The 18,181-nt window shown below is 31.0% G+C and overlaps 1 protein-coding gene across 1 annotated transcript; it reads left to right on the forward strand.

Moving 5' to 3' along the window:
* The first annotated feature begins 9,119 nt into the window (after positions 1-9,119).
* LOC133204046 (target of Nesh-SH3-like) lies at positions 9,120-12,244 on the forward strand. Its single transcript, XM_061339833.1, has 3 exons — positions 9,120-9,281; positions 10,726-10,874; positions 12,049-12,244. The coding sequence occupies exons 1-3, from the start codon at positions 9,262-9,264 to the stop codon at positions 12,186-12,188; spliced, it is 309 nt and encodes a 102-aa protein (XP_061195817.1). The 5' UTR covers positions 9,120-9,261; the 3' UTR covers positions 12,189-12,244.
* Positions 12,245-18,181: the final 5,937 nt, after the last annotated feature.

Here is an 18,181-nt window from a genome sequence, read left to right on the forward strand (position 1 = left end):
TGCACCTATCTTGCTGCTAATGACCACTTTATCGAGTACTCCTCTAGAATTTACGCTTCTGCCTATTAAAAAGTACATTTTTACAAGTTATACAGAACAAAACGCAAAACAGCTGGATCTCTATCGATGTCATACCAAAGATATTGGAGATGAATTTCAACTATTTTTATTGTCAAAAGATTCATGCGGTGAATACAGACATATATTTTAGAGCTATTAACTGTCTTCGGCGATTCCACATGTATAAAACAAGGCCGATTGCATGATTAAGTCGCTCAGTCGGCATGCAGTAGTAAATCTACTAGTTTTCATAATATGGTAATTAATATATTATTCTTTGTTTTTATTTATTAATAAATACACATTCACAAAAAAAGAAATAATAATAAGGACTTTGGAAATGAACTTTGAAGAGAATGTAACAAATTTGCACCTTTGATAAGGCTCTGAAAATATGGAGAGTTGAGAGGAGAAACATCAGTTGAAAACTTTAGATTAACAATGTACGTATTATTTTGTTTTCCAGGTAGACATTTATATGCCTTGCAATTAGAAAATATCAAATACTTTTTTGTCTCTTTAAGTATTCTTAGGATATAAATTTGTTTAAGGTATATACGTTAACATACAGAAGCCCAATAATGCAAACTAAAACTAAATAAAAAACGAAATTATTAAATAAAAACGAAATTATTAAATAAAAAAAACGAAATTATGAAATAAAAAACGAAATTATTAAATAAAAAACGAATTTACAAAATGAAAAACGAAATTATTAACTAATAACTGAAACTAAAAAACGGAATTTAGGTGTGCATGGCAAGGGCGTGAACCCATGAATCATTCCATAAAGCGCACTTGTTATAAAGCATTAATTCAATAGACCTGATTTTGTTTCGACATGGAAACAAGTGTGATAATATTTGCAATTACACTCAGCTATTCTTTTATCGATAACATAACCAGATGGAGTAGACGATCACAATAAGGGAGAATTTTACCTTCAGTTATCTAATATGCTTAGATCTATGTTTTTATCTTACATTAATGTGAACTTTGACCAGTCTGATGAATTGGCCAGTACTTCTAGAGAAGACGATGACAAATTAACGTTAACATTATCTTTCTTAAACCCTCAACTCATCAGGTCTAATTATCAGCAAACAATGAATCTGGACATGAAACATCAAAGAGATTATGCTAGTAAACTGACCAAATATTAAAGATATACATGTCTGTTTGTTAAGATTCTGCTGAACTTTATAACATTGAGGAAATTCCCATGGCTATACATCATTTTTCAATTATCGCACAGCACAATAATGCTGTAAAATGATACGTTACCCATCGGATTTTTCGGGTTTGTTTGACATTATAAAAAATGTTTAAAGAGAGCAAGTGCAAAAACAAGTCAAAGTGGTTACAATGAGTCGATTTTAATGATTGCTTACTTTATTAAAAATTAAGCAAAACACTTCTAATTTCTTGGTCATTTTATCAAAGCTTAAATAGAAGTGATGCACTAACTATTTTCTCTCATATATTCTAAATGACAAATTCTCAATCTGTATTTATAATTCAGTTATAATGAACAAACAATGCACACACTTTCATAAAAATCCCCACAAAGTATTCAAATTATTCTCTTTATTGTTTCAGCAACCTAAGATTTATAGGTATATAGACAAGGCGCTATGTTTAGTTCGGGGGAAATTAAGTAATACGATACGAAAGGTATTGACCTTTCAGCGATTCATGAGCTCTTTTGGAATGTCATTAATTTTATGTAAGCAGGATCAGCCATCCTCACTACGTCCATGTGATTCCAGGCTAACGGGCTCAAACCTTGACGTCGTGGGGATGCGACACAGCAACAAATTACCGTAAACAAAATTGAACAGTTATGAATCATTTACTTAAAAAATGCGAATTATAGACTGTTGGCACATAATGTTTTTCTACGTTTGTCAATTTGACATTTATCTTAATTTTTTTTTTCATTTCCCCCACCCTTGTTTTAATGTCGAAACAAAATCAGGTCTATAGAATTACTAAGTGATGCTGTATAACACGTGCGTGTGCCTAATGAAATGATTCATGGGTTCACGCCCATGCCATGCACATCTAAATTCCGTACTTTAATTTCAGTTTTTTTATTTTGTAATTTCGTTTTTCTATTTAATAATTTCGTTTTTTATTTTATAATTTCGTTTTTTTATTTTGTAATTTCGTTTTTTATTTGATAATTTCGTTTTTTATTTAATAATTTCTTTTTCTATTTGGTTTGCACTTTTGAAACTATTTTCTAGAATACATGGAACTTAGTTATCTGAACATCATTTTCGACTAGTGTGCTACAGATCTGAAGATCTGAACTTGAGTCTACATGCTTCATATGATTAAATAAAATAAATTATACCAATTTAGTTGAAAAAAATGTCTAAATGGGCCTGCTTTTGACCCAAAAAAAATCAAAGAGAGGGTTTTTTGATTGTATAATCCCTAACAAAAAATACTTTAGTAAACTATAGTTAACTATAGTAACAAAGTAAAATCTTTGGAACTTTGATTTACTATAGTAAAAACTTTGGAACTATGATTTACTATAGTGAAAACTTTGGAACTTTGATTTACTATAGTAAAAACTTTGGAACTTTGATTAACTGTAGTGAAAACTTTGGAACTTTGGTTAACTATAGTAAAAACTTTTTAACTTTGATTTACTATACTGAAAACTTTAGAACTTTGATTTACTATAGTGAAAACTTTGGAACTTTGATTTACTATAGTAAAAATTTTGGAACTTTGATTTACTATAGTAAAAACTTTGGAACTTTGATTAACTGTAGTGAAAACTTTGGAACTTTGGTTAACTATAGTAAAAACTTTTTAACTTTGATTTACTATACTGAAAACTTTGGAACTTTGATTTACTATAGTGAAAACTTTGGAACTTTGATAAACTATAGTTAACTATAGTAAACTATCGTTAACTGTAGTTTACTATAGTATTTTTGTTGGGGAAATGCTAGCTGTATCAGTGACTAATGTGGCTCCAATGTTATAAAACTTAAACGAGCTCATTTTTGATCCCAATCTCACTTTTACAAAAGGAATTATTACTGGAAAAGTGAGACTGAGATCAAGAGTGAGCTCATCTAAGTTTTATGGCCCCGGGGCCTGGAATTTCTGACAGATGGTTCCATTTTTTTTTTTACACATTCATATGGCAAAGATTCTTTTGTTAGTATTTTCGCATTTGTTTGAAAGTAACTTGTTCAGTTTTTTATAGATCAAATAAGTTACAAAATGCATTTGTCGTATTGCCCACTTCTTGCTTTCCAAGGGTTTTCACTGGGGGTTCTCTTGATGTAAGTTTTCGTATATGCTAGTTAACTTGGGGATAAGATTTCAAATTTTACTGGAAGACGTCACCTCGATTCAGTACTTTCAGTACTTTGATTTTTTCATGCAGAGGCATGAACCATAATGCTAGTAGCTAAGAAATAGCTGACCACTCTTTGATTTAATTACATCTTTAATGCTATAAAGCAGGCGACACATGCGTTCCATGGAAAACTCTAGCTCAATAGTCGCAGGGTATATAGCTGACTCACTGCATTCAACTTATTTACTCATCCATGTAAATTGGTGAACTCAGCACGTCAGATGAGAGAGATAAAGAGAGAGAACTGCAATTTTTCATCAGCTTTATTCCCCAGTACATGTACGGATTTGAACTAATGACTACATCTACTTCCCAGCAATCTTGACAATTATATTCTTATGAGTTTTCAATGTTTGATCAAAATTGATTTTTTTTCTTATTTGTTTTAAATAATTGTTCAAACTTAAAAACATAAGGATTTCTGTAATACTGATTCGGTAAAAATGCTAGTCTAGAATTCTGTGCAATATAATAGGTAGTGGAATTCACGCATAATTTTATTTCATTACGAGAACACAAGTAAAATTTTGTATTTTCTCGAAATTTTAAACAATTATTAGGTTTTGGTGAATTATGCAAAACACTATATAGGTACAGAAATTTTTTTTGCCATTTTTTATTTTTTTTATTTTTGGCGATACAGAATATTTCAATGGTCATTAAGTATGTTTTAACAGCATCACATCATTGTGCATTATGGTGCTTTAAACACATTTCATAATTTTGATGACAATACCTTGTGAACAACTGTAATTGTTCAGAATGAGATCATTCGAGCTGAGATCTAATAAAGGGCATCTACCAAGTTTCTATATACCATGCAATTTGATGTTGAAAACTCAGGATGTAATATACGAGGGTTGTTCGTAAAGTTCGTGGACAACCTCTATATCACAGCCATAGTTTTTGTAAATAAAAAGAAATAAGGATTAATATTTAATTCAGACTTTACTTGTATTGTTTATCATTTTCAAGAAAATGCAATTATTGAAAAATATAAATATCAAGCTTCAAAAATTTTTGCTATTTCCACCCGGAGCACTCAGCGACAGTGTTAAAAGACGTCATAAGTGCAAACTAGCGTTTAAGAAAAATCTTCAGATTTTCTCAATGTAATCTCATCTATTTTGTCCTTTCACCCATTTATGAAAAATGTCTCCGTATTAACTAGTTTTTATACAAAAGATGTCTTATGTGATTTAATTTTAAATATCCCCCCGTTTTATGAAACTAAATGTATCGTTAAACGTCTGTCAGCATTGAGGACGTCCCGCGCTTAAACGTAAACGCGTATGTTAAAACAGAATTTTAGATTAAGTCTTTCAACAAGAGTATTGTTACTAAAACCCCTTACTTCACAACCATATTAAAGCATTGGTTTAATTATTATGTCAAACATACCTAATAGACAAATTGTTTTCTGCTTTTTCCAAGAACACATATTGTTGCAAAGATAAGTTCATAAAGTACAGATTACTGCTGACAAAATATGATTACACAATTCATTAGGACGATAATCACCTTCAGACAAGGAGATATGTCTTGAAATGATTTGTACCAAAGCCAATTTTGAAATTAATGAGGGCTTAAATTACTTTAAACATTTCAAATATTTTGACTAAGTACAATATATTCTTAATTAAAAAGGAAGAAGTGCTTGGGAACAGTTAACCAGTAAGAAACACATTTTAAGTGGTCAGAGTATAAAACCACTGGAGGAAAATCTTAAAAGCTGAAGTACACACACAAGTTATCTCAAGTTTTACTTCCCAACACACTTCCGAAGTGAAGTTGAAATTGATTTATTTCATTAAGGGGAAGAAGGACCTTGTGTTGAAAAAAAATTGTCATTAATTTTTTTTCCCATACTTTGTATATTACTAATTTAGTATGTCCCACATATCATAAAGCAGTTATATAATTAGATTTCTTACCTTATTTTAGAGATACTGATTGACAAATACCATGCCCTACGGTGTCTAAGTGGAGTTGTGATCTCCATGTTTACGGGCAAAATATTTTGTCCATGACAGGAATTTTTAAGCAGAGATTTTTATCACGCTGCATCAGGATAGGGAAAATTGCGTAATTTTTAGGACGACTGAAACAAAAAAAAACTTCACTTGCAAAAAATTCCATCATTCAATATTTGAAAATTTACATTGAAACTGAAGTCCTCCATTCTATTAATTAGCTATAAAAATATCAAAGGGTAAAGCTTAACTCAATATTGCACAGGACATCTTTAAACAAGACATAAGCATGATAAAATCGTGTCATGTTTTAATTTCTCGAGTACGGGATAACCAGCTGATACGTCACACCTACAAGAGATTTCTATCAACAACCATGCAAAATAATTTCTGTTTTCCCTGTTTCACAAAATACCTCACCATGTGTCTGATTATGATTTGTTTTTACGTTAAAATACTGTCCGTGTATTCACCAGTATAATCTTTCTGTACTGAAAGATCGTGTATGACGTCACCAACTGGTTGGACGCGCAGTGTCGGGAAACAGAGGAATGGAGCAATCTCTTTCACAATGTTTAGAAGAAGGTTAAAACTTTTTGGTGAGGTAAAACGCATTGTAAAAAATTATACAAATACTGGTTTTAATCAAGTTTTGTTATTAGAGACTATGACGTAGTTAACTGAGTAATGTGACCATGTGGCCTTCATCCCCTTAAAGGAGTGTTTCTTTTTACATCCATATAGTCAATGCCCTAACCTTTTATAATAGTTGTGTAATAAAGTCGGATATATATATATATATATATATATATACTTGCCATCTAAGTAAGTCATAAAACTTGGTTTCGACGTCGATGGAATTCTCGAGACAGGCACTTAGGGCAGTTATATCAGTTTTAGAGTTGTTGTAAATTCAATGTTGTATATTCAAATTATTTTTTCTGTCATTCAGCGGAACTTCATGGTTGTTGTTTCAAAATTTCGGACAAAGCTTTAGTCTGTTTTAATAAAGATTTCAAATAAATATGCTGGCGCATGGCCAACAATTATCCATGAAAACTAAAAGTTTGAATCATATCTTAGAATTGCATTTTGCGAATTCTGTCTTGTGTTATTTTAAAGAAAATGTGGGTCCTTAAGATACAAAGCATTCTAAGAATCTAAGTTGTTTCGATAAATAAAAGTTTTCTAATCTTTCTAAACCTCTTGGCTGAAATACTGGGGAAAAACGCAGGAAATCGTAAGGAGTTACTCAAAATATTACCCTCTTTATTTTTACATTCTAAATAGCTGCAGCTTGAACCAGTGGTTTCATTTATTTTGCAACTGTTCCTGAGAGGACTTCGACAACGTCAAACTTTGCTATTTGGAATTTAGTTGCTAACATTTAGTATTGCGCTTTTGAACAATGCATTTTTTGCGCTTTACTTTTTTGTTTTTATTATGTGCTTTGGTGGATTCCCATTCGCCACTAACGGAAAAGAAGTCAGAAAATGGCCTAAAGGTTAAATCCTTGTGCGAAACAAGTGAAACCATCATTGACAATTTGCAGAACCAGATAACTCAAGAAACGGTCATAAGGCTATCTTTACTGAAACATGTGTATTCACTGGTCAACGACATGATTAGTTTGAAAAATGAAATGGCTGTCATGAAAAACGACGCAGAAGAAATAAGAAAAAGCACAGACGATCTTCGGCATGAAGATAAAAAAATGTTGAATGAAATAGAACAGATGAAACATGACCAGAACGATACAATTGAAAGGATAATGAATGTGCAGCATGAGCATAATAAAATGTTAAGTGAAATAGAACAGCACATGACAATTAACCATAACGACACCTCGGAAAGGATAGTGAACGTGCAGCATGAATATAAAACAAAGTTGAGTGAAATAGAAGAGAGAATGAAATATAACCATAATGATACATCGGAAAAGATGGTGAATATGCAGCATGAATATAAAACAAAGTTGAGTGAAATAGAACAGAGGATGAAAATTAATTATAATGACACATCGGAAAGGACTGTGAATGTGCAGCATGAATATAAAATAATGTTGAGTGAAATAGAGGAGACGATAAACTATAACTATAAGGCCACATCTGAAAGAATAGTAAACGTACAGAATGACCTCGTGAACGTCAATAATTCTGTAGGTTTTCTTTGTAATTATACCGACAAAATCGATGCCAAGAACGGTATCCAATGTATGTACAGCTGTAAATATTTCGTGGTCACAAGTCTTGATATAGAAATTAGTGCTTATGAAACAATCTGTTCCAGATCATTAGCATCAATATGTAAATCACTCCTCTTCGTTTCACGATTTGAATAATTAAACTACATCTACATTAATTTTTTTTTTTTACTTTTACTTAGTTGTCGTGTTTCACATGAGTTAAAACACCCTCATTTCACGTCATTGAAATCACGATTTAAATTATATTTGTCAATGCAATTAAAATGGGTTGTTTTTAAGATGCTCTGTAGTTTTTTTTTTTATATTTATAATGAAACTGACTGTCATACGATTACTATTGAAAAAAATCATAAGGGAATTTTTTTCAGACGATTTAATCAGACTAGAGTTATGTTAATATAAGCCACTGTATAGAAAAGCTCAGGTGATTTTTTTCTATGATAAAAAGGAGGTACAATTCAGCACAATGACTTAGGCAGGATTTGTACCTTTAAATATTTCTTGTTTCCTTGAGCAGCCCTATGCTAAACTTTTAAATTAGATTTCAACAATAATTACAGATGTTTTTCTAAGTAGTTATATAGTACACGATGAAAAATGTACAATTCCCTTCATCGTCATCAAAACTATATTGAATTGCAGAAAACAGAATGAAAGATTTATCAACCGAGCAGGAATAAATCCAGTCTAGACTGGGTGACCTGCACAATGAAGATCAAAGAATACTCTCTGAAAAACAACGCATGATAGCAAACCATAGTGAATATACATTTTGAAAAAAAAAATTCAAGATTAGGGAAGTTTTAGAAGGAAATTTCACATTATATGGTTATGGTTATATGGTTTTTCCATATCTGATGCCTGCTATTTAAGGAATATATATATATATATATATATATATATATATATATATATATATATATATATATATATATATATATATATATATATATATATATATATCTCCAAAAAATGAAAAGAAATATCACAGTGTCCGGTAATTAATATGAAAATAAAAAATAACAAGGCAACAATGTTAGTAAAACGTAAGCGCTTTCATTACTTCTTCAGACGTTTTACAATTCAAAACAATTGTTTTGAATTGTAAAACGTCTGAAGAAGTAATGAAAGCGCTTACGTTTTACTAACATTGTTGCCTTGTTATTTTTTATTTTCAGATATATATATATATATATATATATATATATATATATATATATATATATATATATATATATATATATATATATATATATATATATATATATGAACATGTAGGATGCTATCTGTTTTGAGCAGTTGTTACATAGATCGACAGAATACTTTCCTTTTCAATTAATTTGAAACAATAAAGTACTTCTTCATACTCACTTTAACATGCATTGTTTTCTTTAGCTACTTATTGCTGATATTATTTTGCTTTAAACTGATTGATCAATTATTTTTGTGCATATATTTGAATTAGAGGCATATTTCAAGCATGATAATAACTTTCTTTCCATCTAGACTGCTTAGAATCAAGCCACTGTTGGTTGCTGTATAGTTTTGGTTATGACAATAGCTGGAATGGATGTGAAGGTGGAAGCCAGTACGTAAAGAAGACAAACTATTCTTCTGCCCCTTATCTTGGTGTGATGACATGTAATTCGACAAGGTATACTATGTATATGCTTTTCTTTATTAATAAATAGCTTATGAAAGTTTTATTTGAAGATTCTAATTTATATAGATATAGCTTTTGACAATTCTATCATTCCGCAAAAAAATATAAGGTAATACATTGTATGTGTTAAGGGGCCAAGTGTTCCGCGATTAATGCAATTTTTGTCAATTATTAAATTTTAACAATTTTCAATTTTGAAGATGAACTAATGCAATATATGCTTAACTGCTTTTATTAAGTAGATGTCTATAACAATAATACTCAAGTATTCTGCAATATTTTCCTTAAAAATTATCTTATTTTGAAACCCCGGGGAACATGGAGAACTATCCGTATGTAAGTTAAAGAAAAAAATAGTGATTTATTTATTTATGTTATTACTATTGTTACTTTTTTTTTTGCTTTTCTATTATTGATATAAAGTAAAATACTCATTCTCAAGAGAGTTGAAGCTTTATTTGAAATTAAATTTAGAATTATACATTGTAATGCAAACAGTGAAGAGACGAATTTGGAATAAAAACATATTCATAACATATTACATTACCTGAGTTTACATAAGCCATGACATGAGCACTTGATAATAATGTACACAATCAAAAAACTATATAAAGAAATTTAATACATTTTTACCAGTGCAATACTGTAATTTATTTACTGAATAAAAGTGATATCTTGTCACAGTGTGAAAGGAAAACAAAATGATATTCCGTCATAGTACTAGTGTAAGAAAATATCAGAAGTGCCACAAAACTCTTGATTTTCCTTGTGAGACAAGATTTTCATTCTATATTTTCACTCGTATACTTGTAAAAAAATTTTTTTTTTTTAATCATGTCCCACTCGTAAAATAAATTCCATATTCAACTATAAAACATTGATTATCCTCTTTTTTTTTCTCAAGATACTGTTGCTTCTTTTAAAATGTTATTTAAACCTTTGCATACTTAAGTTGTTACTCCCACTGAGTGACACTATCACCGGAATTATCTTGCTTTCATTCTTCCTCATTCGATTCAAAACAAAGTCTTAAGTTTTTCTGACAAAGTTCAAGACAAAAACGTTCAGGCATTCGAATTTTACTGCCTTGCCTTTTATTTTTGAGCTTTCAATAAATGCAATCTATAATATACAATCTGTAAAAAGCTCTGTGTGGTGCATTAATTTGCAAGCAATTTCCTGTAAACGTCTTTAGATTACTTCATATAGTTGTCATCTTATTTCAATTGAAACAAAATTATTGTAATTTAAATTTCCATGTTTATTTCTGGGTATATGCTATGTAAAAAATAGAATTGATTGTAAATTGTGAAATGTTTTGATCGTGTGGCGAGTATAAATGTTATGTTATTTTATGTTACATTACTATTTCTCTTCTCCCTACACTGGTTTACGTAGTCATGCAATTTATCGTTCATGATTTATACTTTGATAGATACAAACTGTTTTTGAGTAAAACAGTTACCGGCACATACTATAACATTGCTGATACCGGTGGTAATGGACAGGATCACTGTGAACTTTTGGGGACTGCCCAGGATGGTGTATTGCCTAGAGACTACGAAAGTTCACCAAACACACAAGGTGAGGAAAGATGTTGTATAAGCCAATTATGATTTGAGTTATGATGTATTTCCTTCTTCCTCTTTACATATTTAAAGCCTTTCCTTCCTTTTTACATATTTTAAGACTGTTCGATCATCAGTGTTTTATCTTTATTTTTACTTTAATCCTATATATCAACATTCAGACCAATGTCATTAGATATAATGTTGATAAATGGCGTGTTTACCCTTTATCTTAATAAAATATTTAATATTTACAATCAGAGTTCTTGTCGGATGCTAAAAAAAGCAACAAAACTTCCTGATCCTAGTCTGACTATATTGAAATATTTCCTAATTTGTCGGGAAAAATGCAGTGCATTTTTATACAATTTTTTACAAAATAATGTTATAATGAAATTGATTTGTATTTTATTTCACTCTAATAAAAGACCACGGAAAAATAGATCTAAGCTCAGTAGCTTGACTTTTTTACTTCATCAAAACTTTCATCTTAATCGTCTTTTTTCAGGGACGTTGTTATTATTATTATTCAAATGATTAAAGCGTAAAAAATATTGATTAAAGTGCAATTTAGAGTGAATTGTTATGGAACTTAATGAATTCTAAGGATTTGTTGTTTTTCAGGTAGAATATACACCATGATTTGTTTTGTAGTGCTGCTAATATAGTTAATTTTTATACTTCTTTTTTAACAAAGCCAGAGGAAATTCAGTTATTGTTCTTGTATTGTTACTTGTTACTTTAAATAATAATGTGCTTCTCAGTCACAGTTCAAAGCATATAAAATTTAATCTCCCATTTTATCTCCACTGGGTAAGGGTTTCGAAGAAACTTTTTCTACAAGATTGTATCCTATATTTCTCTATTTTTTCAGGTTTCTTCAGAAACTTCAGTAATAATTGAAAATAATGTTTAAGACAATGCAAAAATTACAAAGCAAAGTCACTCGTCAGTTTGTTATTATTATGTCTCATAATATATAAGATACTGAAACTTATATGCAATGTACTAATGTCGTGACATTTCTAAATCAATAATTTACGAAAGGAGTAATAATGATGACTTGTGAAATATATCTGCAAAAAATATGGGAAAAAAGGTTTTCTTTTTCCACATTGCTTTCAAATAAACTTCTTTTTCTTATCAAAAAATGGGATAAAGTATAATAATCGCCAAAGTTGTTTTTTAAGGCTTCTATCGAAATACAAGGGGAGGCACATTCTCATATGGAACAATAGGATATAGACCACAGCGGACAAATAAATGGTATGAAAAATGGATCGAATGTGGTGTCAGCATACCGGGAAGTAACAGGGTCATACCAATGTAAACCCGCCGAAACCCTACTCTATTTCTTATGTATTATTAGATATATCGTAAAAAAATGTCGGGTTTGTTTTAGAAAATTTTTAATTATAAAACATTAAAAACAAATCTTCGTTCTTATTTCTTATTCTCCCACCCTCCCTGATTTTCAGAATTACGAAACTTATATAGCAAATAATTAAAAAATGATGTTGGAACACCCCTCCATGAATAACCCATGGAAATCCAACCAATCCCCTAAACACACACACATACACACACACCCTCACACACACCCTTACACACCTACACACATACACACACGAAATGTGTTTCTTTATTTTATTTATTTATTTTGCTCGTCAAAATATTTCCAAGACAGAATTGTGTTGAATGGGCCGACTTTGAAGATTACAAACTGATAACAAGATGTGTTTGTGAAACACTGATGCCCTCGTATGGTAGCTTATGGCGAAGGTTAAAGTTTCTCAAATGCAAGTCAAAATCCAGGCCAAAAGATAAAAAATGATAAATTTGAAAGCTCTAGCTGCAACTGTTCAAAAGTTATGGCGAAGGTTAAAGTTTTTAAAAAGTAGGTCAAACTACAAGGTCAAGGTCAAAGTGGTTGGTATCCAAAAGGAAGGTGATGTCATAAGAATTACATATGTGAAGTATGAAAGCCCTAGCATCAACCATTCAAAAGTTATGGCCAAGGTTAAAGTTTTTCCAAAGTAGGTCAAACTACAAGGTCAAGGTCAAAGTGGTTGGTATTCAAAGGAAGGTCTTGTCACAATGATTACATATGTGAAGTATGAAAGCCCTAGCTTTAACCGTTCAAAAGTTATGGTCAAGGTTAAAGTTTTTCAAAAATAGGTCAAACTCCTAGGTCAAGGTCAAAAGGTCAAAGTGGTTGGTATCCAAAGGAAGGTCTTGTCACAAGAATTATATATGTGAAGAATGAAAGCCCTAGCTCTAACCGTTCAAAAGTCATGGCCAAGGTTAAAGTTTTTCAAAAGTGGGTCAAACTCCTAGGTCAAGGTCAAAGGGTCAAAAAGGTTGATATCCAGAGGAAGGTCTTGTCACAAGGAATACACATGTGAAGTTTGAAACCCCAAGCACCAACTGTTCAAAAGTTATGGCCAAGGTTAAAATTTTTCAAAAGTAGGTCAAACTCCTAGGTCAAGGTCAAAGGGTCAAAAAGGTTGATATCCAGAGGAAGGTCTTGTCACAAGGAATACACATGTGAAGTTTGAAACCCCAAGCACCAACTGTTCAAAAGTTATGGCCAAGGTTAAAGTTTTTCAAAAGTAGGTCAAACTCCTAGGTCAAGGTCAAAAGGTCAAAGTTGTTGGTATCCAAAGGAAGGCCTTGTCACAAAGAATACACATGTGAAGTTTGAAACCCCAAGCATCAACTGTTCAAAAGTTATGGCCAAGGTTAAAGTCTCATAAAATTTTGCAAAAGTGGGTCAAACTCCAAGGTCAAGGTCAAAAGTTCAAATATAATGGTACCCAAAGAAAAGTCTTGTCACAAGAAATACACATGTGAAATATGAAAGTCATAGCTCCAACCAATCAAAAGTTATGGGCAAGGTTAAAGTTGACAACAGACAGACAGACAAACAGACAAACAGATAAACAGACAGACAGGACAAAAACAATATACCCCCGGGATCTTTCGATCCGGGGGCATAAAAAAAATTTAGTTTACGCTTCTAAAGATCCTTATTCCTAACTCTAAGGACAATGATTTCATAATATTTTGTTACGTGTAGTCATTCAAACACGTTTGCTTCAAGATGTTCTTGAGTAATTTATAATGAAAATATATTGTTGTCACTACCAACCTCTAGTTGTGATGGGTTCTTTAAATTACATGTTTACAACCAAAAACAAATATTGTTTTGGATGACTTCTGTTCACCAAGAAATAACAAGATTTGTAAAAACTAACAATGACTTTATCTACAAATATACAATTAATATAAACACGGTCCATAAAGTTCACATGGGGTTATCACTGGATGTAACATAATCCTGCCTCTGATAAAAATCTTGAAATTTCATTGGTCGAGAAGAATACTGCATTTAACCATATTATGCTGCCTACCGACATTATATTGTTGATGTGCCCCCTCCACGTGACTTACCAGCAACACATCAAATCAATATGCCCCCTCCACGTGCCATACTGTCATGATTATAAAAATGTATTTTCTTATAACAAGATCCATGATGGTGAACATTGTGTAGTCATTGGTATAAAAAAGATTTCTGGAGTGTCCAATGCTGGTCAGAAGATGAGGAAGAAGCAGTACGTAAACTTTTAATAAAATCGTCAGAAAAAGAAATGAAGACAAACGCTAACATGTCAGTTGAAACTGTAGTACTTCTCAGCCATATGTAATTATAAGCAAACCTAGTCTCTGTTTGTAGATTTTAGTCTAATAAGTTTATTTTAACTTTCAGTCAAAGCACAGTTTAAAGATGCAATGTTTCGCATTCTTTATCTTACTTTTTAATTTTTTTTTTAAAAGAAGAATAATAACAAACAAAACGACATTTCCTATTTTTGCAGAAAGAGTATTCATTGCATAAGTATAAGGGGCTTAATTTTTTCCTCATTGTATATTTTACTACTTGTTTTAGTTCTTTATTGTCTGTGTGAAAAAAAGTGATTGTCTAAATTTCAAATCGTCAAATTTGCCCTTTAATGTAGGAAAAGAATAATTGATTAATTATTTGGTCAGATTAAATATGAAATGTGGAAGTTTTCTCGATCCTTTTCATACATCTGCACATTCTTAGAAAGATTCTATTAACAGATATGATTTTGTAATAATTTTTGTGTAAGGCTTGGAGAAATTTGGTCATATTGGCCGTTATATTAAAATCTGACGTATCCTTTTGTCACAGGGCTAGCAAAAATATTTACCAATATAAATTTGAAACAAAAATGTTTAAAGCTTCATCTAAATACATATAATTTACAACTTTTCACAATCGCGTATTTTGACCATGTTAAAATATTGGCCAAAAAATCTTCATTCGATTAGGACCATCTCAAGACAATTGGATGATTTTTAATTTGTTTTATCATCATGCAAATTTAAAGATTAAAGTTACTTTTCCTCATTTCTTCTGTGTTGGTTTCATGATATCTAATAATTCATTTTTCTTGTTGATATATGTAAAATTATTGACCAATAAAAATGATAGTTTCATAAGTAACAGGCTGATTAAACATGCAGGTTCCTAAGATCTTTAAGAATGTCCGCTCCTCAGCCAGGAACTATAACTCTTAAAATTATTATTTAATTTTAAAAAGTCTCAAAATGAAGTTTGAAATCGTAATACTTTGTGCAACAATTTTCATTTCATACATCTCAATATTAATCAAGGTTCTTTGAAGTCTTAGAAACAGTCTTGTTAAAAATTGACATTTGTACCTCTATTATAAAATTAGAAGCGTCCTGTGATTGTCTTGTTGCAATGATAGCGGAAGCTTTTAACATTTTGTATTAAGGGGCTTGGACACAGATTTGAAGTTAATATTTTCTCAAATTTTCTGTGTATTATCATGACTTATGAAAATATAATAAAAGCATGTTCACAAACTTCTTTTATCTAGAAATTATTACAACTACGACTTTCGGGATGAGTTTGATTGACACAAATCCTTGCTTTCGCAAAGTAAACTTAATCCTTAATAATTACGCAAAGTAGAATTTTTGTTGTGTATTAATAAAAAAAAATATTGAAACTATAATTCAGAAAATCCATAGTTCGTGCCCTGATTAAAAAAACAGATGTTAGACGTGACGTAAAGAAGAATGTCATTGTCATTGAATTCTAAGAATATTCATGTAAGTTCAATTCATTTAACCGGTTTTATTTTTTGAATAACAAAAGAAATTTAGAATATAAACAATGCAACTTTGTCAAGGCCCCTTTATATACCAAAGTAAATATATGAACTAATATAATGTATAAGTATATAAAAACATGCAGATTCTCGGAATGCCTGGATACCTCTAGTTTTTATTCTAAGATTCATGTATATATGTTGATCAATTTTAAATTAGAAAATGTTGAGATGGCGCTTTTATTCGTGTTTCCTAAGAATAAATATTTGAGATTTGATAATTTTCCGAATATAATTTGATTAACAATAATTATGATTTTTGTAAAATACCATACGTGAGATATACACCTTACTTTATGACTTCAATGACATTTTTATGACCATTTCAATTACTTAACTGACGATGTTCCGAAGGATTAGAGCACCTTAAGGATAGAAGATGCATTCTGAAAATGCAAAAAAACTAATTCATGATGTATATTTGAAATCCTGTCAGCAAAATTAAATTATTGGTACAAGTTGCAAATACTTGAAAAAAAAGCAAGGAAGAGCTTACTTGTAAACAAAGCAAGGAAGAGCTTAGACTCTTCTTATTAAAGATTTTTCTCCTCATGCCGCAATGTTCACAACCAAAATATTTAAGTGGTAAAATAAAACGCATTTCAAAGGTCATCAAAACAACTTAAAAACGTCCTTGTATCTTAATTACCTACTACGGAAGTGTATCTCTGTAGATCTTCAAACACTTAAAACTTATAATTTAAGGTGGTATGTGTGTTCTTCTTTTTAAATTCATGTTATCTAGGAGACTAGTTTTCGAACACATTTTCCATCTAATGAGAAGTTTTAAATGTTAAAAATAAATTCAGTCCGTACTGTTTGCTTTTTTGCATTATATCTTCAATACTTTATACAATACTTGTATAGAGGTCCTTCCTATATCATAATTAAAAACATCAAACATCAGTTATAATAATAATGATGATGCAAACTTTAGGGCGAGTTCAGTTGTGTCATAGTGGATACCTATTCATTTTTAACTTAAATTCTGCATCCAACCGCACGAGACATTTTGAGAGTTCTAGAATGTGATGTAATGTGACGTGGTTTGTTGGTTGCATTTCCATAACGAAGACTGAAAAAAGCAAAGTTTTAAAAATCAAAGTTTACTTTAATATTATGTCTACTAGTATCTGTTTGGGGCTCGTAGGGATCATCAAACTAACATTCGGTCTTTTGCTTACCACATATACTAGTGCGACAAAGATACTGTATTGATATGTAAATTTTGGCTTTGCAAATTATAAAGTAGATGTAGTATGTAAAATCGTTTCGTCTAATAATACTATGAATCATAATAATGAAATATGAAGATAACGAACGGTATTCAATCTCGAAAGTCTCATGAAACGATACAAATTTGGAGCAGAGCAAACACGGACCTCCAAAAACATCAGATGTGGGATCAGGTGGCATGGAGGGGTGAGCATCCCCTGTCGACCGGTCACACCCGCCGTGTCCTCCTTGTCATGATCGGGAAAAAACTCGTATGCAGTTCAATGTATAAATAAAGGCCTAACAATTAGTATGAAAAACGTCAGTCAGTATTTGACTCAATGATAAGTTTATGTATAAATCAAACGTAGGTTATAATTCTCTTCAAAGTTCATCTGAATTCAATGTATAATTGATGATCATGGAGTCTCTAAACCAACTTTACATCGATTTTAAGCTAAACTGAAAGTGCCAACCATCATTGAAATGAAATACAGAGTAAACGAACAGTGAATAAACTCAAAAGTCCATTTAAACAATACAAATCTGGAGCAAACATGGACCTCTAAAAACACCAGAAGTGGGTTCAAATACCAAGTAGGAGTAACCATCCCCTCTCGGACGGTCACATTGACTTTCTGGTCCTTGTTATGATCGGGAAAACAGAAAAATCAGTAGATAATTCACTTTGTAAATAATGGCCTAACAATTTGTATGAAAAACATCAGTCAACATTCGACTTAATGATAGACTGTATTTGCTGACGAGGTCTTAGTATCGACCATGGAATTTGCGAAATGTTAACTATAAACGAGACTGTTGAGATCCCTGTTTATCGATAACTTGCTTCGTTTCAAAATCTTTAAAAAATGAACGAAAC

The sequence above is a fragment of the Saccostrea echinata genome, unplaced genomic scaffold (genome assembly GCF_033153115.1).
Source record: "Saccostrea echinata isolate AGI-Se365-2 ecotype Australia unplaced genomic scaffold, CSIRO_AGI_Sech_v1 ptg000052l, whole genome shotgun sequence".
In the NCBI taxonomy this organism is placed as follows: Eukaryota; Metazoa; Mollusca; class Bivalvia; order Ostreida; family Ostreidae; genus Saccostrea; species Saccostrea echinata.